The sequence below is a fragment of the Stegodyphus dumicola genome, chromosome 1 (genome assembly GCF_044657685.1).
Source record: "Stegodyphus dumicola isolate Sdum_Otavi_A_Nest chromosome 1, ASM4465768v1".
Classification (NCBI taxonomy): domain Eukaryota; kingdom Metazoa; phylum Arthropoda; class Arachnida; order Araneae; family Eresidae; genus Stegodyphus; species Stegodyphus dumicola.
Window position 1 is genome coordinate 100,555,172 of NC_140768.1, and position 24,905 is coordinate 100,580,076.

At 31.0% G+C, this 24,905-nt stretch overlaps 1 protein-coding gene and 1 long non-coding RNA gene across 2 annotated transcripts in view; one reads left to right on the top strand and one right to left on the bottom strand.

The window, feature by feature from the left end:
* LOC118204925 (dual specificity mitogen-activated protein kinase kinase 7-like) overlaps positions 1-12,969 on the top strand; it is an 89,830-nt gene extending 76,861 nt beyond the window's left edge. Inside the window, exons 9-10 of the mRNA XM_085818249.1 lie at positions 371-416; positions 2,648-12,969. Of these exons, the coding sequence (XP_085674375.1) occupies positions 371-416; positions 2,648-2,758 (157 nt within the window). The 3' untranslated portion in view covers positions 2,759-12,969. The remainder of the gene's footprint in view (positions 1-370; positions 417-2,647) is intronic.
* Positions 12,970-16,757: 3,788 nt separating this feature from the next.
* On the bottom strand, positions 16,758-24,598 carry LOC146999170 (uncharacterized). The gene is made up of 2 exons (XR_015041627.1): positions 24,524-24,598; positions 16,758-18,752 (listed from the first exon to the last, which is right to left on the bottom strand). It is a non-coding gene; the product is annotated as an uncharacterized LOC146999170 (long non-coding RNA).
* Positions 24,599-24,905: the final 307 nt, after the last annotated feature.

The window sequence follows — 24,905 nt, forward strand, 5'->3', positions numbered from 1 at the left end:
TAGCTGCATCAGACAGGAGTAATATTAGCTAAAAGACAAGACTTATATTAACTAAGCTCTATAAAATGTAATACTTGAAAGGAAAAAAAAACTGTCCATAATATCAGTTTCTCTGTCAGATTTAATAGTTTAGCATTTTAGAATTTTTCATGCATTCAAAAAAACATTAGCCTCCTGATTTAGCTGTATTTGTCATTTGTTCCCTTTAAATTGTTTACTTAAAATATTATACTTTATGGAATTTTATGCTCATTTATTAGAATATTATTATGACATTTAATAATATTATGTTGTACCATTTTGAAGCAAGACCTATATTTTTTAATTAATTGTAAAATTACTTAACTTTCTTATTCTCTTTTTCTTTTAGCCTCACTAAAGATTATAGGAAACGACCCAAATATAAAGATTTATTGGTGAGTGTTTTCTTTTCATAAAAATTATGTAGCTTAAATATATGAAAATTTCACATGTAGATTTGAAACTATTTTAATTAAAAGTATGTGGAAATAGAAAGCAAATGGAGTCTAAGAATTAAGTGTTTTGTTCACCAACTTAAGAGTCTTGGTTTAAACATCAAAATGTAAAATTTAAGTTTCATTTTTATGATAAATCATCGTATATAATATCGACTCTGTGTAAGAAAACCTCCAACAGATCTAGTTTTTTTTGGTTCTCTTAGAGGTGATCATCACAGAGAGGTATATTTAATATGGATGTTTGTGTATGCTATCAGAAATTTTGATAGGTAGTCGCTAGACAATGTAATTTTGTAGTATCACACAACATATTCGTAATATTAGTTTTATTTATTATAACATCTTCTGCAAGTGAGGGTAAAATTAATTCTGTAATTGAAATGTTTTTCATAAAAGTTATTGTTTTAATTTTGTACAATGTTGAGGTGTCGTTTTGCATTCTTTCGAATCTTATTGCCTATCGCATTCATATTAAACCATTTCATTAGTGGCTGAAGAGAAAAGTAATAGTTTTCAATATATTCATTGATAATTAATTTCTGTCACACTCATGACAGAAACTAACTTTATGTAATTTACAGTATGTTTTAAAAATTACCTCTGCTGAGTAACTATACTGTTTTTATAGAAGAAATAACTCTGCGTTAAATGTCGTATAACTGAATTTAGACATTATTCCCAGTATAGCTGATTATGAAAATAAATGAATTATACAAATTGTTGTGTTTAAAAATATTGAACACTCTTGCCAAACATGAATTTTCAGAACACGGTTTCACATATAAGTCTTGTCTTAATTATTTCTGTTTAATTTTCCAATGCTAGAATTTCATTCATATGCAGTTTAAAATTCCTTCATCAACAGTGAAGATTTACTGGTATTAGCTCTGGTCAAAAGTTATCAACAATTTTAAAAGATCCCAGCAGTTATGAATGAAACCAAAGCAAATGGCAGCTAAGGACTTTTCAGATTCGGAAAAGGGGAGTCAAAGAATTAATCAGTGATGAATAAAAGATTTTGATGATGTTATAACACCAGCTGACAGCGAAAGCAATTATAACAAAGTATGTACAGTTCTTTGAACTTACAAGAAATTAAATGAATTCTTCAAAAAGGCACAAAATTGTCTTATTTTGCAATGATGATTGACCCAAATGAAGATAGAAAAGGACATTTTATGAGTCATTGAAAAATTCTGCCTTTTTTGCTACAAAATTTTAAAAAAGTTGTGTCAGTCATTGTCCCAACCGAAAATCACTAGCTTTTTAGCTAGAAAATCACCAGCTGACAGCGAAAGCAATTATAACAAAGTATGTACAGTTCTTTGAACTTACAAGAAATTAAATGAATTCTTCAAAAAGGCACAAAATTGTCTTATTTTGCAATGATGATTGACCCAAATGAAGATAGAAAAGGACATTTTATGAGTCATTGAAAAATTCTGCCTTTTTTGCTACAAAATTTTAAAAAAGTTGTGTCAGTCATTGTCCCAACCGAAAATCACTAGCTTTTTGAAGAATTGTGTCACGTACTTAAAAAGCAGTAATAAAAATTCTTTGAATTAATATTTGTTTCATTTCCCCCCTTTTAACTAGAAAAATATCTAGGTTTGTTTAAATTATACATACTTTCTTAATCTGAATTATATCTAAAGCACTTTTTTTTGTAGCATGTTAACTTTGCATAATAAGATTTTACTCTATGTAGAATGCATATTTAGGATGCAACTCACTCATTGTACAACAGTTTACTGTATGTTATTTTTGAATCATGCTATTTGATTAATTGAGGGCAATCTGCCTTCATGGAGAACTTTTCACATTTACATTACACATAGGGAAGACATAAAAACACCATGCAATCAGCACGTTTGCTGAAATTTAAACCCAGATAAAAATAAGGACACCAGGAGGAGTTAAACTATTTGACTGCATAAGATAGGGGTTTGCTAATTTCAAAATATAGTAATTTGGCTTGAATAAATGTGTGTTAAGAAGTTTTAAATTATTTTTCTTGTGTCTCATCTTTTAAATATACTTGTGTACTTTTTGGTAGAAAAAATAAAGTTTCATTCTTTCCTTTTTCTTTAACATCAAATAATTGTTAGCATTTTAACAAGTTTTAATGATATTTTAGTTCAATCGTAACTTGTCTGTTTTTATTCTAGGAGCATAATTTTATAAAAAGGTATGAAAAAGCAAATGTGGATGTCGCTGCCTGGTTTGCGAGTGTGATGGAAAAAGGTACACCACGAAATTTCAGACTCAGGTATAAATGAAATTAGAGTACTTGGGAAGTTGTTTAAAGTCACAGATTATGTTATCTCCATATTGCCAAATCTTGTCACTCATCACACTAAGTATTGAGTTCTTCCTTTGGCAAAAAATGTTGTTGAGAAGTGTCATCCTTACACCTTAGAATTTCAGATATAGATGAAAAGCATTACTTGTTCTTGAAAGCTCTGAGAGTTGTTCATTAAGCCTAATGCGTTGAGTTTCAGAACAATGAACTCTTTGTACAGGGCAGCTCACAGTAAACTAAGTGATTTGAAGAACTGCAGCACAGCTTGGAAAAGTACACCTGGACATGCGTGTAAAAATAAAATAACAAATAAATACTTTTCCTAGCATAATAAGGAATGTTTGTTATTTAAAAGTGCCAGTCTTAAGTGTCATATCAGCAAATATGTGATATGCTTCCTAATTGGATAGGTTTAAAAGTGCTTTGCCCTGTGTTTGTATTATGACAAGAATAATAGTGCTTAATATGCTATTTTTTCAATTGTTATGTACATAAATTTTTTAAGACATGTTTTTGTATATATTGTGAGTAAATTTAGAAATGCATTTTGAGCTATGACTAATCAGACATTGGTTTTTATGTTGTTTTATGAATTTGAAAGGTTAACATTGTTATTGTTTTTTCTTTTCCCTGTTTTAACAAATATACCATGTAAATTTATTTTATAATATTTTAATATGAAAGCTTGTTATTTTATTGTAATGTGTACTGAAAAATAATTTTTGTTTCATTTTGTGAGGTAGTCTCTTTTTTTTTATTATTTATTATTATTATTATTATTATTATTATTTTTATTGCATGAACGGTGAGGTTTTGTGTGCCAGTTATCCAATTATAAGTGTTCCTTGTATGTATGTATAAATCAGGACTGTGCACAAAAACAAAGTTAGTGAAAGATTTTCTTTATTAAGAAGAAGTAAATTTCAAACATAAATATTGAACATCTTTATTTTTTCCCCTGTGTGTGTGAGTGTATGCATGCATGTGTGAATTTTCTTATATGCATATGGTGAGAATACATTTAAATTATTTTTATTTTGAAAAGAAACATGTATTTTCCTTGTATGACGAGAAGGATATTTTTTTAGTCATTGGATAGATTTCTAGTTTTCCATGTATTTTCTCATAAATTAGACATTTTTTTATGCAAATAAATAAATTCTAAATATTCAGGAGGATTTATTGTTACTTCCAATTAAGATTTGAAGTTTGATCATTTATATGAAATTGTTTTTGTAGGTTTCTGCTTTTGTAATTTTGTATGTGTAAGAGAAACTACAAAATACATTTGATGTTAATTTTTTTGTTAAAGTTTTGACCATTAGATGTTTTCTTGCTGAAAAATTGTAATCAAATGGCTGTTGTACTTTAACTTTTGCAGCATTTAATATGCATTTGCTTAATTTGCATGTTCTTAATCTCTCCCTGTCAAAATAAAAATAGATACAGAAATTGTGTTTTATTGCAATCAAAATGCTTGTTGTGTTTATTTACCATATTAGTCTGAATTTGAGCCACAGTAGAAAACTTTGATCACATTCATGTTACACATGGGAAAAATGACTAAATTGTGTGTATAGCTAGCCTGTTTGTCAGGATTTGAAGCAGGGTTGAATTACCAGTATTTATTGACCTTTATCATTTAGGTACTGGCAAGGCAGACGTAATAAATGGTGTTCTAAAAAGTGCTTTATGTCCTTTGTTCAGTCCCCTTGACTGTCATTGGAAATTAATGTTAGATTTATAGTATCTTCTTAATCGCTTCCCTTTTGTTTTCATAATTTTTTCTCTTAACGAAGTTAAGCTGTATTTATTAATTCTTTGCATTCAAGTCCTTTTTCGCTTGGATGAATCCGTAACTCGGGACGATTTTCCGCATATTTAGTGAATGTCTTACAGCTAATTTGCAATGATTTCACCCATAATTAAAAGAAATATAAGGTTCTTTTATGTTTGAAGATACTTGCGACTTTGTGCCTATTATGCTGGATACAAATGGTATTCTTTGCAGTATTTCTTCAAATTCTGTGCACATTTTGAATTCTCTCTCTCCTACTGCATCACTGTCCCTTTCATTTTCACTATTCTATTACAATAACTTTTCTCCTTCTTACACCTTTTACTTCATTGCTATCTTCATCACTGCTTTCATTTTCTCTATCGTCAAGTGGTCTATGCACATACGTGATTTCGTTCTTCATTAAAGAAAAGTCGAATTCATTTTCACTTAAAGTGATTTCCTCATCATATTTATCATTGGGCTTTAACTTTGAAAATAATATTCCTATTGACACGACTGTCGAGTTCGAACTAACGTCGAAGACACATGTATAACAACAAATCTTAAAAACCTAGTTAAGATTAAAGATTGTTGGTTATTTTATATGCATGTATTATTGAATACAGTCATGAATCGATATTGCCCAAACCAAGCGTAAACGAATATCGTTACGGCTTGAATTATCACATCAAACCAAGTGGTGGTCGAGAGTCACCTCTCGAGTTATTGCACCAAATCAAGTGGTGGCTGAGAGTCACCTCTCGAGTGCAAGGCTTAAATGTTGATAGGTAGAGAGCTTTTATGCACTTTCTGTTTATTACATACTATTTTGATTTCTGTATTGAAATTTTGGTAGATAAGTATGGTATTTAAGCATTATTAAATGTGTGAAAACTGTTATTCTAGTGATGCCTTCTAGCTGCCAGCTTCCCCCCCTTTTTTGTGTGTGACATCTCCTTGTCTTTCAGTAGATCACTCAATCTGTCTTCCTTTTTAAAAAAATTTTAACCTTTACTAAGGAAAATATTTTTCAGCAATAAATGAAATTTATCGAATCAATAAAAACTTAAATTGTTTATATTTCATTTCCTGACTATTTTCAGCATAATTTTCTTAGTAAATTTAATATCTGAATTGTCTTAGTTTTATGAATGCTTAGATACTTATAGAATTTTTTATTAAGATTCAGCTAATGTTTAATACATTCATATATGTATTTCATTTAGTTTTACTTCAGTTTAGGCTATATTACTAAATTTTTCCAGCCAACAATATGTTCATTCAGGATTAATTTTATTTTCATCATATTTAAAAATCGCGTGATAAATTAAATCTTTTCGTCTGTGCTCAGAATTTTCTTAGTGTAAAAGCGAAGAAAGTATATTACGTATTATCTAGTTGACCATGTAACTATCACCAAGCAGCACGATTTAGCACCAGTTGTGGATAAGCATTACATCACAAAACACACATAGCATCTAATGCTTTCCTTTTTAACCCCAAGTGTTTCTCAGTAAATCATCTTCCATTTTTCTGAACAAGGATAAAAATTATTTGTTAATTATCTATTCCTTGCATTTTGAAGAATTTGATGGCTGTAGACTTACATTTGTGACTGCACTTGGATATATTTTTGGGCTGATCAAGAGAATTATTATTTTGAAGGGGGAAAGAACAGCTGGATATGCCCAATTAAATAATAATAAATTGAAATAGTCACTTTTAGAAAGTTTGAACTCTTAGTGTTCTAAGCAGAACTTCTGGTAAAATTGGAGGGTCTAAAGATATAGTAAAATTGACAGAAGTTTCTTTACAAAGCACAAAAACAAAGTGTGTCATCTAGTTCCACCGCAGTTGCTATATGGTAGATAGTGCAGAGAGATTGGCAAATGTTTTATTGTAAGAGTTGCAGGTAAAAGTTTGGCTCGGAATGCCACTGAAGTGACTGGTGCAATTCTGATGAGATCTCTGCCAACTTTCACAGCTGATGTGATAATGTGTAAATATCCAAGAAAATTGCAAAATGGAATTAGTGGAAGTCCATACAATTATGAATATCTAATTAAATAGTGATATATTTTACATCAGAATCATATTATGAATAGTTGAATGACTTGAATCACACATTATAAATTGAATTTAAATTAGTTTAGAGTTCTTTTGAAGTGGTGCCTCCACATTGCCTCCCCCAAAAAAACACCTCTCAAAAATTCTTGGTTTTTCATATTTAAAGATTAACAATTACAGTGTATAATATAAGAAAATCACTGCTATTTCCCTACATTCAATAGCTTTCAAATAGTTTGTGTGCAAAGAATACTGCAATAAGCCATTAGCTTATCCTTGATATCAGTTTAAAGAGAGAAAAAAATATTGTTGTTTCATTGTATAATTGGTAGCATTTGGAACTTCCTGTAAAAATTTACAGGATAATCCATTTGCACTATTGTTATTCATGGTAGTGCTAATGATGTTTTGGATAAAATCCAGTCACTAAAATAAAACTATAAGCCAACTAAGAATTCAAAATCAGTAAGAATTTTTCATTAAATAAAATCAACAGTTCACAAAAATTTTTAATATTTTACAAACAGCCTCTAAATTATAAATTTCATACAAAAGAAGATTTGTTAAATATTTCCAACATTCATATAACAAATTATTGCTGAAAAGAAAAATTGGAAAATAAGGTAACATGCATTAAATAACTATTAAAAAAAGTTCTTATATACAAGGGTTGGACAAAAATATGGAAACACCTTTAAAAAAACATATTTCTTTGCTTAATATGGTGTAGGAAACCCGTTGGCATCCAAAACAGCTTGCAGTCTTCTCGGAATGGATAAATACAGTTCCTGTATGTTTGCCAAGGGAATATTATACCATTCTTCCTGCAAAACGGTGGCAAGTTCAGATAACGATGTTGGCGGTGGATAACGAGAACGCACTTTCCGTTCCAATGTAGACCACAAAGGTTCGATAATATTCAGGTCTGGTGATTGTGGTGGCCAGGGAAGATGGGACAACTCATCCTCGTGCTCAGAAAACCAGTCCTGGACAATGTGAGCTGTGTGAACAGGGGCTTTGTCGTCTTGGAAGACACCATCACCATCGGGGAACAAAGTTTGTACCATGGGATGAACTTGATCGGCCAAAATGTTAACATAAGTCTTGGCAGTCATGTGCCCTGACACAGTTATCATGGGGCTAGCAGAGAACCACGATATGGCTGCCCAAACCATAACAGAACCCCCGCCATGTTTCACTGTTGGCAACAAGCAGTCTGTATTATAGGCTTGAGATGGCGTTCTCCAGACGTAAACTCGGCCAGAAGTGGGAAACAATGTGAAAGAAGACTCGTCAGACCATATTACTCGCTTCCACTGCTCTATAGTCCAGGCTTTATGACTTAAACACCACCTTTTCCTGTTACGGGCATTAGCATCACTGATGAGTGGCTTCTCAATTGCAGCACGGCCAGCAATTCTCTGTTTATGAAGCTCCCTTCTAATTATTTTGGTACTCACAGGGTTCGGTAACACAACATTCATTTCAGCAGTAACTTTTGCAGCTGTGGTCTTCTTATTTTTCGTCACAATTGCCCTTAATGATCATCTGTCACGATCACTCAGGACACACTTTCGTCCGCGCTGTGATTTAGCAGATGATGTTTTTCCGCTTTTCAAATATGCGGAATAAATCTTCGATACAGTACCTCTTGAAACACTAAACACCTCGGCTACCTTGCTTACGGAAGCACCTACCATACGTGCTCCAACAATTTGCCTTTGTTCGAAGTCTGTTAACTCTGACATAATGCAATGACAACCTCACACAACAGTACTCTGACAACAACTGAACTGTTTAGCACATTTACAAAGTTGTATAGGTGGCGTCAGTAGTCAAAAACGCCAGCGCCACCTACATATTGCATTAAAATCAATCTTTCTTTTCAAACATGCATTTCACAAGGTGTTTCCATATTTTTGTCCATCCACTGTAGTTCTTTTTTAAAAAATTCAAATGTGTCTATTCGAAATACTTGGAGAACTTTTTCTGTCACATCATAGATATTGCCTTTACTCTTTAAAAAGCAGAAACGTTTTCAGTTACAAATGAAATTCAAATTTGATATCTCTTCGTATCAGTATGCTATTATGCTTTTATTGCTATTTGATTGATTCATCCTTTCATTTACTTTGTCTTCAGAATTTTGTGTCTTAATGCAATTTGGAAATCATGTGAATATAATTTTATATCTGAATGTGAGAGATCAGCAAAAAGTATAATATCAGCATTGTAAAAGTTATGCACATTGTCAGTATTGTTAATTGCTGATTTCTGCATGAAGGTAATCTACAGTGTAGGTTCTTTAAATAAGTGAATTAAAAACTCAGTTTATTTCCTATAAAATTTGATAATTCCATCAAATGAAAATACCTGTGAGTCAATTCAAGTAATATTTGCTGCAAATAGAAAGATCTACATAAAAGTATCATTTGTTGTACTAGGCTGTAAACATTTCTATAAAATATTTTGTATATAATTTTTCCCTCCTCTTCACCAATATCATCAGTAGTAGAATTGTTTTAATTTGGGGAGGGGAAGCTATTATTTATGCCATTTAGGCATTGTTATTCTTAGAACCTGACAAGTGTTGCCATTCAAGAGATGTAAGATCTGTGCTGTGGCTAACAGGCAGTAATAAAATAGTTTTGTTTTATGAGTTTAAATCAAGAAACATTTTTAAAGAAATAGCAAATATAGAGGACTGTGCCAAAAGTAATACAGAAGTTGGCTCAGCATTTTAATTAACTGATAGAGATCATTTTAACCCCTTGTGTTGTTGAAGTGATTCCCCCCCCCATAAGAACATATTATCTGTCATAGTTTGCATTAAATTCAATACAGTTATGCCATCTTTAAATCAGCAGTCAAATCCTTTTTGGAAAAATTCATGTATGCATTGTTTTACCTACTTCTCTAGAGCCACTTGCTTTATGTTAAAAAAAGTTGTTCCTATTTATTGGACAGAGGAATTTAGAGTCACAAGATCAAGTCTCTAGAATGGTTGAGAAGCCATTACCCAGCCCACTTTGCTAGTTGCATTAATTCTAGCATTTAAAAAAAATATATATTAGAACATGCATTATAAAGGTGCATATTGATCATGTTTAAGTCTAGAAATTTTTGGAATGTCTGATTATATTGCTCGCAGGTATAGCCACATTCCATAAAACCAAGGGGAATGGTGCTCTATTCATGATATAAACAGCCATTCTGAAATTCTGTGTTATTGCATCATCTCTTAATGTCTTCCATTATTTGTGTTGTATTTACCAAAAGCTCATAAATTCTCTGTCTGGACCAATTCAGAATCTTTTGAAGATTTATGGCTCTGATTGCAGTTTTAATGACCTCATATTGTGTATGTGTTTTTTTTTCCTTCATTGCTGGTTTCTTTTTAAGTTCTTCCTACACGTGCGTGCTTTTCTTGTCAATGTTATTGCCTTTGTAAACACTGTGCAACCTTTAGATGTTGGATAGACTGCATACTTCTTTTATCAAAAATCAATGATGTTACATTGTTAGTACTTTTTATACATTATTAATTTACTTGCAGATAATGTGTTTGTGTAGAGGGAAAGTCATTCTAATCATATATGAAGTTTAACAATCCATGTCATTCAAGTGAGTTAGGTTGGCTTTTGTGTCACTTTTGGCATGACCCTCATAATTGACTGCAGCTGTTGTCAAATTAGTAATGAAGTTTCAAATATCCTTTGTTTGGCAATTTCAGTCTGCAATTTTATGAATATTTTTTTGTAAGAATAGGTTCACAGATGCAAATCGGAGTAATATTCTAATATTAAAAAGTTAATAACTTCAGTTTTTTGTTTCTAAGATTTAGAGGAGATAATATAAAATTATACATAAGAGTAAAATTATATAAATCAGTAATCTGCTAAATTATTTCACTTAGAAATGGTGTATACTGCCAGGTTTTTCCTTTTGATTTTTAATTAATAAAATTAGTAAAAGAAGAAATTGAAGTACTTTTCCAAGCTAGTAAATATAATATTTACTAACTTGGAAAAGTATACCACTATTATTTGTAAAGCAGGCCATAAATATGGTGCTAAATATTATTTAGATAAATTTGTTTGTTTTAGTGATTGTAATGTGTGTTTATGTTATTGATTAAATATCAATTTTTGATGAAGAATCTCATCCCTAAAGCTTCAAAATGTATAGGTATTATATAAGACAAATGATGTGGTATTTATTTATGTAATGGATAATTTATATTCAAGTTTAACGTCTAATTTTTCATCATAAAAATGAATGTTCATGTTTTGTATCTCTGTTTCCTTTATTAAAATGCCAGTATAATGAAACAAATTCTTATTATATCAGTACCATATGTTATTTTACGTTGGAAGCATTTTATCTATGTGTAAATATTTGTACAAAGGAAGATACATATGATTCTTTTGTTCTGTTTTTAACTTTTGTTAATTCTATTCCTATCTGAGCAAATAACCTTCTGTCATAGATTCTTATTCTCCTTATTCTAAAATGGCAATTTATGAGAATAAGAAGAAAAATCAAAGCAAGTTATATTTTTTATGTTTGACTTAACTAGATCAAACTGATATAAATTTTATTATTATTATTATAAAAGTCCTTCAAAATATGCATCTTTTTAAGGTACCAGATTGTTGTAGTTAAATGGCATTGTCCCTTGGAAATATAGTAATACTAAACTCTAGCTTTCCTAAGCTGTGTATGGTATAATTGTGTATTACTATAATGTACAATGTTATTTATGAAAAAAGGAGAAATCAAACTGACTGTCACCTTATGTTGATTGATAATGATAATTTGATCTTGGAAATTTAATTACTAATAAATTCATTTATTTAGCAATTTGGGAAATAGTTAGTGGACACATTTCCTTACTTTGTTTTAATATCGGGGGGGGGGGGGCATTTCTTTTAACAAAGTAGAAATGAAAGCCTGTCTGTCAATGAATTGATATGCAAAAGTATTGCGAAAATTTCAGTACGTAAGTGCAGATATTCCAATTTATTATTCCTGATATATTATTTTTTATCAAATTTCAAAATCATCAAAATATTTAAGAATTTTCTCGTAAACTTTATTGTTTTATAAGGATTATACAAAATTAGATTTTAAATCTTTCTTATTTATAAACAATGAAATATTCATAAGTCTTAAAATTTTTATTTACAAGAATACAGTTGCTTTGAATAACTTGAAATAATTTATATGTCAAAAATTTACTGATTAAAAAAGTTACAGTTAAATTTGTTCCAAGAATGAAATATCACTTTTCTGTATAACCAACAGGATGTTATAATTAATATTGCAGACCTTAGAAAATTGAACTTTGTCTTCACTACAACACCAGGAAGAGTTTTGATGATCAATTTTTGATCTCGTAATAATTTTATCAGTTTACTTTCTCAGTGTTTATTTTCTCTAAAACATGGTATATAATTTTTCTGCATCCTTAGGAAAATTTGTAATTGAAGTATGTTGCCTGATTATTATGTAAATTATATAATACCAGTTTAAATATGTAATATCTGTAAGTACCTACTGTACAAATTTTATCACAATGAAATTCTTCTGTATTATCTCTGAAAGCGATTTTCTTGCTTTACTTTCCAAATATATTTGTGTTTTTAATTTCGGATGATTTAATAGCATTATTCTATTTAAAGAAATTTTTTGAATAAAGTATCACATCTAATTTTGACTTAAATATTATTGGTGCTGTTTGAAAATCCTAGTTGAAATCGTCTGACAGCTACTGAAAATTAAATCATTCAGAAATAATTTGTATTTAAATTATCAATGATTCAAAACCACTATGCAAATATTTCTTCATTCATAGTAGGGAAAGTATAAGTCAAACTTAACTTTAATAGAAGTGTTACTGTTGTAATATATGAATTTTATATGCATGCCTTATTAATTTTTTTAAAGTTTTTTTTTTTTTTTTTTTTTTTTTTTTTTTTTTTTTTTTTTTGTAACGGCATTATTTATGTTTAAAATTAGAAAGAACTCCTCAACTATTTCTAATTCAGATTTAGAAATATGTTTTGTAGGTTGTTTAAGTTTGTTTTGAAAATTGCTGTAATTTGTGTTAAATATAAGTATACATTTATGTTTTGTTTTTATTAGCAAAATAGAATGCAATTGTTTGATCAAAATTATTTTGGTTTAAGAATTTTAATTTTTTTTGTAATACACATGTAAAAATTGTGAATATATAAATGAAGCAAATGAAAAAGTATCTTTCTAGTGCTCATTGTGCAGAATAATTTGTGTAAAGTGTAAAAGTATACTTCTGAATAAAAATTTCTGTAAATATTGTATTTTTAGCTCTTTCTGTATTTGTGTCTAATCTTTTTGATTTACTGATTTGTGTTACAGTTTAATGTTTTGCTTTAAAATGATGATTTTTTTTATCCTAATGTTATATTTAATATTGCAGGTTAATAATAATGCTTATGTTATAATTAATATTTGTTTTGATATTAATACACATTTCAGTATCATTAGAGCTTTAGGAAAACCTGTTTATTCACATGCCTGCATCTAGATAATAACAAATCCACCATATACCTGTTTTCACATTCGTAGAATTCAGGTTTTCCTGCAGTTTTCATTTTTCTTAGTCCCTTCAGTTTCCCTGTGTTTGCAGTGTATTCCATTCTCTGCCATTACATTAATGAAGTTTTGAGTTTTCTGCCATTTATTCTATACCAGCAACCATAAGAGCAAGGTAGTGATTTAAATTTTAGAAGCAGAGCTTAAGCTACAGAGCAAACAAAATACCATGTAAAGTGGGTGATTTCTGTTGCTACGAGTTGAATTCTATCAGAGGTAGTTGTAGGATCAGTCACGTGCCATGCAGTGGCCAGTGCTTACTTATCTTCAATTTATCAGGTTCTTTAATCTTCCTTGTTTTCTTGCTATTGTAATCTAGTCCACTAAAGTATTATTTTATGTTACATTCCTAAGTAAGCTGTTTTGTTATTTCTATTAAAACAGAAGAATGTGGAGTTGATGTCCATTTCTGGATAAAAAGAGAGGAAGAACATGTTTTTCAGTAAATTTCTTGAACATTGAGAAACATATATTAAACGTGGAAAAGCCTAAGGATTAACAGTTTGTTAAATAAAGAAGAATAATAATAATGGAAGCAATGAAGAAAGTGATCCTGACTGATAAAAGTATTACTTTATAGGGCAGTGGTCAGCAAACCACAGCTAGCAAGCCACTTGTGGCTCTTTAGCCTATTCAGAGCAGCTCTGCCTTAATTTGATTTTGATTATGTGCAGGTGTCAGTCAGCTTGATGTAAAGCAGGCAGGTGCAGGATATGTGGCCGGAGGAGGCACACACATAATACAGTATTGCACACAACTAATACATTGAACGAGAGCGAGTCAGTCACAGCTTGTCCACCAGTGTGCACATAGGTAAGGACCAAAATGTCACACGAGAGTATTTACTCGACTTAATAAGTTACTTGTATCTTTCAAGGTGGAGATCTTTCAGGTATTTTTGCCATCAGTTTAATAAGTTTTTATAACTTGATGTTGCTACTTTTATTGTTGTAAAAGAAACATGTTTTTAGGTGCCACCTATTTGACATGATTACAAAGCAGCAAAGAAACACAAAAACTTTGAATATAAAGTTGAATGAATCAAATCAGTCGCATTTATACAAAGCTAAAATGTTCTTACGACCTGTTTTATCTGTCATGAAAAATTGATGCATAATAAAAAATCAAATTTGAAGAGACACTTGTCAACTAAACACATGCCATTTCACAGGAAAGAAATATCCTGTTGGTGATGTGAGGAAGGAAACAGTGTAGGAACTTCAAAAGAGTCAAGAAAAATAAAGTTCTGTACTTAGTTTTTTGGGGCAGTCTTCCAGCAATGTTAATATTGCAAGCTTTATTGTAAGTCAAGAGATTGCTAAGACAGGCAATTATAAATGCATCCGAAAAGTTCTGGGATTTGAAGAACAGTGTAGAAATTTTTAAAAAATTAGTTACCATTATCTAATAAAACAGTGAAAATATCTTTGAATGTAACCATTTAGCTAATCAAAGATCTTAAATTGGTTTCAACTTTATCGATAGTTTTTGACAGCTCTTGTGACATAAATGATACGGCGTAAGTTCCCTTTTTGTTTGATGTATTTCGTGTATGAGGCTTAAAGAGGAACTTTAAGGATTATTGCCCCTGAAAGATCAAACACGTGGTAAGAATATTGCAAATACTATCGTTAAACGCACACAGAAACATATTTCACTTAATAAAATTGCTTCAGTTTCAACATAAAAGGAAAAAACTGTGACTGGATAGAGAAAAGGTTGGCTTCTGTTATGAATGAAAAATTAATCATGAGGCATTGTTTACCATTGCATTATTCATCAAGAAGCACTTGGTGCACAGATATTTGCAGAAGAAATTTGCTATATTATTGAATTGGTGATTTAAGATTATTTACACAGTAGTAGCTAAAGCTCTTTGTCATTGCATATTTAAAGAGTGTTTCGATGACCTGGAGAGTGAATATGCAGATTTTCTACTGCATAATAATTGGATTTCAAGAGGAAACTTTAGAAAATATTTTGCTTCCTTATTGTTAGATATTGAAACATTTCTCCTTGAGAATGATGTTGAGTATCATGAGTTAATGGGACAATCAGTAGGTCCAAAAATTTGATTTCATAGTACATGATATGTCTCATTTAAATAATCTTATCGATAAATTACAGGAAAAAGGAAACACAATTTTTTCATTGTCGAAAGAAGTCATTTCTTTTGAAAACAGTCACTTTATGTGCAAGACTTTGAATGAGAAACTTTTATTAATTTTTGAAGTCTTCTAAAACTCACCAGGAAAATAATTTCATAATTGATGTTTACTATTTCAAAACAGCAGTTTCAAATATGAAGAAGCTTTTCTACAGATGTTTCAGGAATTCAGAAATAGCACGGTGGCCTTTGTTAAGAAAATCTCTCAGTTGTGACATAACAGATTTGAATTTTTCTCCGTTTAATACTGACACTGGCGCTTTTGAAATGTAACTATGTGCATGTGTCTCACAAGGCATTACAGAAAGAATTTCCTTTCCCCCCCTCTCTCTTTATTAGCTAATGGCAAAGAGGTTTGTATATTTTTAATTATGTTATCCACAAAGCACAATTTTGATTGGTTATTGCTTTCTGATGATAGTTTCAGTTTTTTAGAAATGTGGCTTTGGCAACAGTTTTTCATTCATTGCTTTAGATACTGGACTGTTGACTGTTTGCTCTTGAAAATATGAGATTTATTGCTTATTTCATTGTAATTGTTTTATATTATGTTTTAATTATATAAAAAGTTTTGCATTATGTTTTTAGGAAACAAAGTTCTTAACTTCCTTTATACCCTTTGAATTCTTAAGATTTTGCAATGGGAAGTTGGTTAATTTATTTATTAGCAAAATTAATATTAAGGGATATTGCTTATGTCATCGTAATCTTGTAATATGTAATAATTGTTTTTAAAAAAAATTGTGGGTTTTTTTATTTTAGTTACTTATTTATTTATTTTTTATGAAGTAAAATTCTGCACAGTTTTTAAATTTAACGCTTGGTGTTCCCTTTAGGCATTTTCCCGGTACATTTAAAAGCCAGGCAAAGGCTGGCCGCATAGCTGCTAGTATGTAATAAATAGATGAGTGAAATTCATTATTTATTTTTAATTTACAGATGAATATGAAATTTATTGCCATAAATTTGAATTGAAAAATATAACATTTAAATATTTATAATTTTGTAATTATTGAATAAAAGTCATATGCAATTTACTCATGTAATAAACACTGGGAAGTTTAACACCAGAATTACGGAAGGGGTCATTTTGACACCTAGCGAACTTTTATCTCTGATAGCTTTTCTTTTTTTTCGCAAATATCTTAATCATTTGTAGACTTTTCCTAAATCATTGCGATTTACGAAATAGTAAAGATTTCAAGAAAATCGTATTTTTATTTTAGCCCTAACAAATGATTATACCTAGAAATACAGCAGGTGTCATTTTGACCCCTTTAAGAGAAAAGAAATGTGAATACATTCCATTGTATTATCTAAACACTATTACTTCTGTAAACTATTTTTATTTGCACCTGCTAAACAAAATACAAACGAAGGAAAACAATATAGTGGATCTGCATAGTTTCACATCTGCCAGTTACATGATTTGAAATAGGTGCAATACTTTTCTTTGTGGAAAGAAAACAGAGAAAAGAGATTATTATGAGCTGAACGTTTGTAGATTTTTCGTAAATATTTTGTTTATTATTCATAACAAGTTTTAGTGGAAAATTTTACTCTATTTACATGAATTTATTATAGTGACGTACTAAGGGTGCGTAGAAAAGGACTAACGCATGAAGAAATCATGAAACTGGTGCAAGAACTATCTGATGCCGATTCCAGTTCTGAAGTCAAAAATAATTCTACAGATAAAGATGGAGATGAAACATCTTGTGATTCTGACTTTTTGTAATTGTGATTTTTTCTTCAGTTGTGATGAAACATGACCATATAACACTTACATCATATCAAGGTAAAAGGAACAAAAACGTAATTTTGTTAAGTACACTCCATTCATCAGTTGAATTTGAATGTAATGAAAAGGTTTCTGATGTAATACAGTTTTTCAATTCTACAAAATTCAGGGTAAATGGCAAGAAAGTACTCCATGAACGAACCATCACGCTGTTGGCCAGTACATGTATTCTACAATATTTTGGACTTAGCACACGTAAATGCGTGGATTATGTATAAATAAGTTACGAAAGAAAATATCAGCAGAAGGGATTTTCTATTGTGTTTGGCAGAACTAAGAGAAGAATATATATCTAGTAAAAACAAATTTGTTCTCTCTTCAAGTGGCTTTGTGGATGGACAAGATTCAATAGAATCAAAAAAAAAGGAAGAAATGTCAAGTAAGGAAATGTAAAGGTAACAAAACTTCTAATATTTGCGACAACTGTAATAAATATGTATGTGAATATTGTACACAAAAAATATAAAGATAAGCGTGTGTGCTAATTGCTGCGCTGACTAATATATTATCTGTAAATAGAATATTTCTATATATTTCTATTTCTATGTACTCTTTATAGCAAAAAGTTTGTTTTAAAATACTTTAATATTTGGATTAAAAACCACTGTTTTTCTGGAAAAATTTGCGTAAATATTTATACATTTTATTTTCTGTGTTTCTAAAATGTAAGCTATCGAAAATTTAGAAAAAAAAAAAAAAACATTTTTCGATAAAAATATTTAAATGCTTGTTCATTATTTGACTACATGTGCAAAGTCTCTATATTCTTTAAAATAAACTGTAGTTGTCATAAGTTGCGTTATTTTAATTCCTTTTTCACAAATATATTATATTGTTACGAAATGTAAAGGCATGGTGAGATGGCTTCCTCGAAAAGCAGTTTGCCATAAAGCAAAGAATTTGCAATAAAATAGCATGGAGGGCAGGGTTGCCACATTTGGTGAAAAATCGCCCATTTGGCGACAAAATTGGCGATCTACCATGGACGGTTGGAGAACCTTCTGGAACGAATTCTTACCTGTTTAGTCCAGAATGTTTCCGAACACAAGCCGAAAGCTATATAAACCCTGCTGGTCTGCAGTCAGTCAGTGTGCTTCATCGAGTGCGTGTGTGCCTCGTCTAGCGAGTCGATCGAGTTGACAGCCGGGTAACGAGTGTCGAGTGGGTCCACTGAAGGAGTCTGTTAGTGCATCGTCAAGAGAGCGTGTTGAGCTTTCGGAATGACTGAACCGAAGAGTCAGGAGCTGTGCTTGTGTGTCGTTGTGTGCATCGCGAGTTGTAGCGTGGAGAGTCTCGAGAGTATGTGGAGTTCCGAGAACGACCAAGCAGAGTCGGGTGCTTTGCAGGAAGCTGTCTCCACCGTGATAGCCTGATAACCTGAAGGCTGTGTCGCTGATCGTGTCAGCGTGTTTATAGTAGACCTTCGATGACTGTAAAACGTGTTTTGGAGTTGTCCTGACAATACTGGTGTTTCGATACTACATCAAGTGTCGTCATCATTCACTCCAAATCTACGAACCCTGTACGAACGTAAAGGAAGAAAGTAATGTAATAACTGGTGTCAGAAGAAGCATAGAAAAAAACGTAACAATATCATATAGAGAAATGCAGATATCTTATCAAGGGGTCAAAATGACACCCGCCGTAATTCTAGTTCTATTAATTCTAGAAGCGTAGCCATATATTACCAATTTTCATTATGTCAGATCTTTGCTAACTGCTTGATTGTCAGATCTTTACCTTTTGGTATTATTGGTATTGGAACTATTTAGAAAGAGAAGGTTAAAATTTTTAAACCATCAGATTGAATTACAAATATAATTTAACAGTTGTGTTAAATCATTAGCAAATAATCCAGCAGCGAAATTGGTTAAAATTACGGAATAGTAATTAGGGATTGATGGACTTCCAAAGTACTCAAGAAATTTTTTGAGATGGCAAGTATCTGTGTCACCACTTTGTCACATCATGTTGACAGTTTGGAAAAGCGATGAAGCGTTAATCTTTTCTTATGCAACATATAACTATGACTCATTAAGATAATGAAACTTACAAAAACTGTTATAATTAATCAAAAAATAAACTGATATTAAATATCTTAACATATCCATCGCTCTTGTTGCTTGCATTAAAGATACGGGCGGAAAAGAACTTGCAAATTAATGGAAAACTTGTGAATTTAATTTTTAACAATAAAATGCTTAAATGAATATGAAGTCTTGTTTGGGTTTTGTCAAAGCTGTGATATTTTTCATAGCAGGGCACTGCCCATAATGCAGGTTTTGGTATGTATGATTTGCATAGGTATTGGCTTTCTCATTTGAGTCAATGAACATTACACTCCATGTTGCAGATACTGTATTCAAGTTATGTTCATTAATTTGAGACATATAAGAAATAAGAATTAAAAAATGGTGACCTCTTATATTCACTAGAATTTAGCAATGGATCACTTCTTCATGGAGACACATCCAAAATTGTTTCCCACTGAGTGTACAACATGCATTAGTGAGTGAGCATTATGAACTGCTATACTGAAATGCACATGCACAGCTTTTTTTGTGTCACTTTAATAATCTGTTCAGTGATAAGTAGTATGAGTACAGCTGATATAAAGTCTGTCGACCCCATGTATATTGTCATATTTCAGAATATAATCTGTGATAGAATCTTCTTTTGATTTTTGCAACAAAATTATTCCTTAAGGCATCAACACATGCTGCAGTGCTGTGAAATTATGTATTGTAGAACACAAGATATCTCATTGCTGGTACGTAGAAAATATTTCTGGTGAACAAGATATCTCATCCTTGATGTGTTAAACTCATTATTTTAATGCCAGTATGCTTGCCTCCAAACAAGCACATCATACTACTCATCATTTACTTCATTAATCCACAACTAAAATTTCTGAATTAGCATGTCCGCTACCAGAATAATTTGTTCGGTGACAGCTACTAAGTCTTCCCTTTATGCCAAGATAGGTATCTTCTTAACCCTTTGCGGCACAGTGTGTCCAGTCTGAACAGACCTAAAAATTTCCTTCTGTACGCATAGAAAAATTGAATGAAAATTGATTTATAGGTTACTCTGAACCTTCTTTATTTATAGTAGATGGCAGCTCAACACAAACCAGTCCATATATTTTTGCCATGCTTAGTTTTTAAGACCCTCATTTTTCAAAGAAATCTTCAAGATTTTTTCTAGGGTATTAAAGGAATTGTTTGAAAAGAAATTTCTATGTTATTTTTTTTTGGCTGTATGCTAATCTCCTTATTCTATATTAGTTTTAAACTTTTACCTTGAAATCCTGTTTAAAATTAAACGGCAAACCCTAGGTGTGCCCAGATCGGGCACACCGATAATCTAGGACAACTTAGAATCTGTATTTGTTTCTCTGCATCTCATCGGTCAGTTCATTGACAACAATGCCCGTTTCAGCACTCTTTTCGAAGCTCTATTCAATCAGTGTGCCACTTTGGGCACACCCACAGAATTAAAACGATAAGTGCTATCTTCACAAAATTTTACTTGTGTACTCCTCTAGGCCTAATTAGACTGCCTACCTCTTTTTTTTTTTCTTTTTAATCAAAACTCCGACTTTAGAAGGTAAAGTGCCCGAAAGGGTTAAAGATGGATGTTGTATGTAAGATTGGATGTTGCCACCCGTGTAAACATTGCTGTTTCTCTGATTATAAACTGGATTTCCTGAGTCTCATATTATATTATAAAACTGCTGACACCTTCATATTCTTTTTCTGATAATAAACTGTGTTACCTAAGTCCTTTATACCCCTGATTGAATTCTATAAAAGTGCTGATATGCATAACTTCTTGAATTCTTTCGATATTTTTGGAATTATTACAGCCTTCCAAAGCACAGCATACGCTGCAGTTTACGGTCCATTCGCCAAGTGAAACGAAATCTCGCCAAATCTGGCAACCTCCCATTTTTATTGAAATTACACCAAACTGCGAAAACAGGTTAGCATTCACGCAGTGGCTAATCGTACTGACGGTGCGAATAGCTAAGAGGCTATTCACACCACCTACGTTATGTGCACAATCAGCTCAGGTGCCAGCATTTTACGCTGATTTCCGTAAGGCATTATACTCCATACAGGCGGTAGCAAGAGCGAAGGTTGTTTACCCTAACTCAGTAATAGAAAGGGTTGTTAATAGTTCACTAGCAACAGAACAATTTGCAAGTAATAATTATCATTTACAAAGACGAGGCCAATCTATATACATGATAATCTTCAGGAAATGATTAAATAAAATAGGGATTTAATGATGGTTCTAACTGCAAGCGAGGTTAAAAATTAATTAAGGTAATTAGTTAAAAAATCTTTAATGTATTGACAAAAAGGGCTGTAGAAATTACTTAAATTCTTTTATTTAACTGAAGCATTTTTATGCAAACTTAGACCCTATAGCATAGGACTCTCAGAATTTATTATTCAATAAGAACACTTACTGAACATTATAATATTCCAGCGGGAACAGCTTTAGTATTGGTCCTTTTGGCGATTTTTTTTATTTGGCGACAAACTTCGGTCGCCAAGGTAGACCCGGTTTTGAAGATCGGAAAAAAATGGCGGATTGTCAACAAAACCCGATCTAGACTAAATAACAATCCTAAAAAATAAGCTCTTAATCAGAATAAACAGTCTTTCTCTAATTTTCAATATTTCTAGTACTGCTATGATAAATTCTTGAAACACTACTGTAAATGAATTTATGACAATTATTATGTTATGAGTAATGAAATTTACAAAATGTTTTTATTTAATAAATTTAAAAAATTTACAAAATGTAATTTAAAATGTTGTTTTTTAATTACAAAATATAATGTATTAAACATTAATATTTTAAGTAGTTAGTTCATATTTATGTTTTATTATATTAGTACTTAGCTAATATTTTAAATTTACAAAAGGTTAATTTTTATGTTTATGAATAATGAAATTTACAAAAGGTTAATAAATGCATTTCAAACTAGTATATGTTACTTTAGTTTCTTAGATTCTGTTATTAAAAGAAAATAAAAAAATATTTCAAAGTGAAGGAAATCAAATTCAATTATAATGGGCAAGTTTTGTACCAGTGTTAGAAATATTTTTTATGATTAAATATTGTAAATGGTAAAAATATTAAGAAATGTGTATTTTTTAATCCCTCAATTTATTACAAGTAATTTATGATTATAATTTAAAAGCTAAAATTAAATTATCATAAATGAGTAAATTTTGTACCAATGGTAATAATACAACAATCATCATAAATGATGATTTCTGTGAAAAATTCGAACAGTCATTGGAATCCACTAGTGGTGGAGTGATAGCCACTGAACAGTGGTAGTTCAGGCTGGCTATATGGGAGTTTTAGTAGTTTTCCGTAGATGTAATGTGAATCTGAGCCAATTTCTCTTAAAAAGTACTTTATGAAGGCATCCTTCTTCTGCTAGCCAGCATATGTATTTATTTTCCATTCATAATTCTCTCTTATTTTCTTATTTCTTAATTCTAAATCTTACTTCTGAAGAGAAGAAGTGTTGCATCTATAGGTCAAAAAATATGGTCAATATGTTTGCAAAATCCTGTCAGTTTTGGAAAGCATTTAAATAAACTAAATAATTTGTATGTGATGCAAACAAAAATGCATTACACTATTTCATGTACTGAATAATTAATCAGGGAACAAAGTATATTGTAACGTTCCTTTATTTTGTAACCAGAGTTATTTCATTCTTGGGATCTTTACTGTCAATTTCCTCCATCCGTTTTCTCACCAGACTCCAAATGAAGTTTTTATTTTGTAAAACAAACCGTGTTTTGCCTTTTGAGGCCACATTAATAGGTTGCTAGATAAGAAAAGATTTGTAGTCTTCAGCCTTGCATTATAATTGCTGATAGTTGAATTCCATGCCAGTTAAGTTTTTAACCAACTTTGCATTAAATTGATTTGTGCAGCCTTTGGGCTACAAATTTATTTGAATTTAAATTTTACATTTGAACTTAATTGTTATCATAAGTTATCTTGCCACAAGTGGTTGACCGAGTCGTAAGTACAAAGTGTGCCTTCTGTTCTGTACATCTAAACTTTATAATAGAATAAAAGTATATCTTAATTTAATAAGAATATATCTAAACTTTATGATAATAACATTTAAAGACATTGAAATCAGTATCTAAGTGCTTGCCATGTAGTCAAATTTTTATATATAAATTGTACTCTTACTTTTATTATAGAGTTTTTATTACAAAAAAATTCAGATTTCTGTTAGATAAAATGTTTAAGTAATGTAGAAAATTTGCATAAAATTTAAAATAAAAAGTCGACTGTTATGTCAATATACTATTAATGAAAGTAATAATACTCAGTGAAGGTTATTCATATACAGCTGTTAGGTTGTAAGATTTACAAAATTTGAGAACTCTAAATTATAAGCAATATATTCCATAATCTAATTTTTTATAGTCAGACAAATTATGAAAATGTTATAAAAGCAATAATGAAACCTGATTTGAACCTATGAATTCATGCAATTACACATCCCTATAGTTCTAATATGAGGTATACAAGTATTTTTAGACCATGGTAATTTTGATCTTAGCAAAGGAAACACCAAGAGTTTACCTCATGCTACTGAAAATGTTTTTTTTTTCCCTTGGGGAGGGGGGGGGGGGCGTTTATAATAATATGCAAAAATATCAAGACTCATGTAATATTAAAAGCACTAGTTTTAACTATCAAAAATTTGGCTTTTTAAAAAATATTTTAAATGTTGTGCTTTCCTAACACAAAAGTAACTTTAAGAAAAACACACAATTTATCCCTCCTGCCATCAAAGCTCTGATACCTATCAAATTCGTTAAAGTTACGTGGACAGAAATGGCGGTATGTTTTTCAGCTCAGTATTTAGGGTTACCAAGGTTATCATAATTTTTCATTTATCGCTCCAAAATGTCGCCAAATAAATTTCTCGCCAAAAAGGACTAATACTAAAGCTGTGCCTAATATTCTTATATATTCATCACTTTTTTCAGTATCCACACATGTTTATAGGTTCAAATGCCATATTTCAAAATCAAATTTATTTATGAAATAAAACCTTATGAAAATAACTGTTGCACGTGGTTGCGGCTGTGTGCAACAACAAACTATGCGTATTGGAATTTCCCAGTGCTTTTAAGGATGAGTTCATAACATGCCATAAGAGCCAATTTTTGATAGCAAAAACATTTAATCACATCACAATATTAAAACTTAATTGCTACAGTCGACATACAATCACATTGGAGGAAACCGACCGCACCGACGACGACAGAGAGACAAAGTAGACAGATGTCTTGTTTTGCACCCGCTAAGTCGTTCTGCACCGATGGGCGAAAAATCAAACATAGGTGCGAAGGAAAGGTATATAGAACACACACACAGATCGTATTTTATTCTCGAGTGTCAAGATCTTTTTACTCGACTTCTGATAAAGATCGGGAGGGGGGAGAAAGCAAGGAGGTTAGAATAGAAGGAGGGAGGGTTCGCAGTTTCCTCCACTATCGGGGAATGAAACTCCGCCGAACAAGCGGTGTCCATGTTTGTGACTTCAAAACATTGCATTACGGCAGTGATATGTACGTGTTTCTAAGCTGTTCTGTGCATTTATTTTCCAG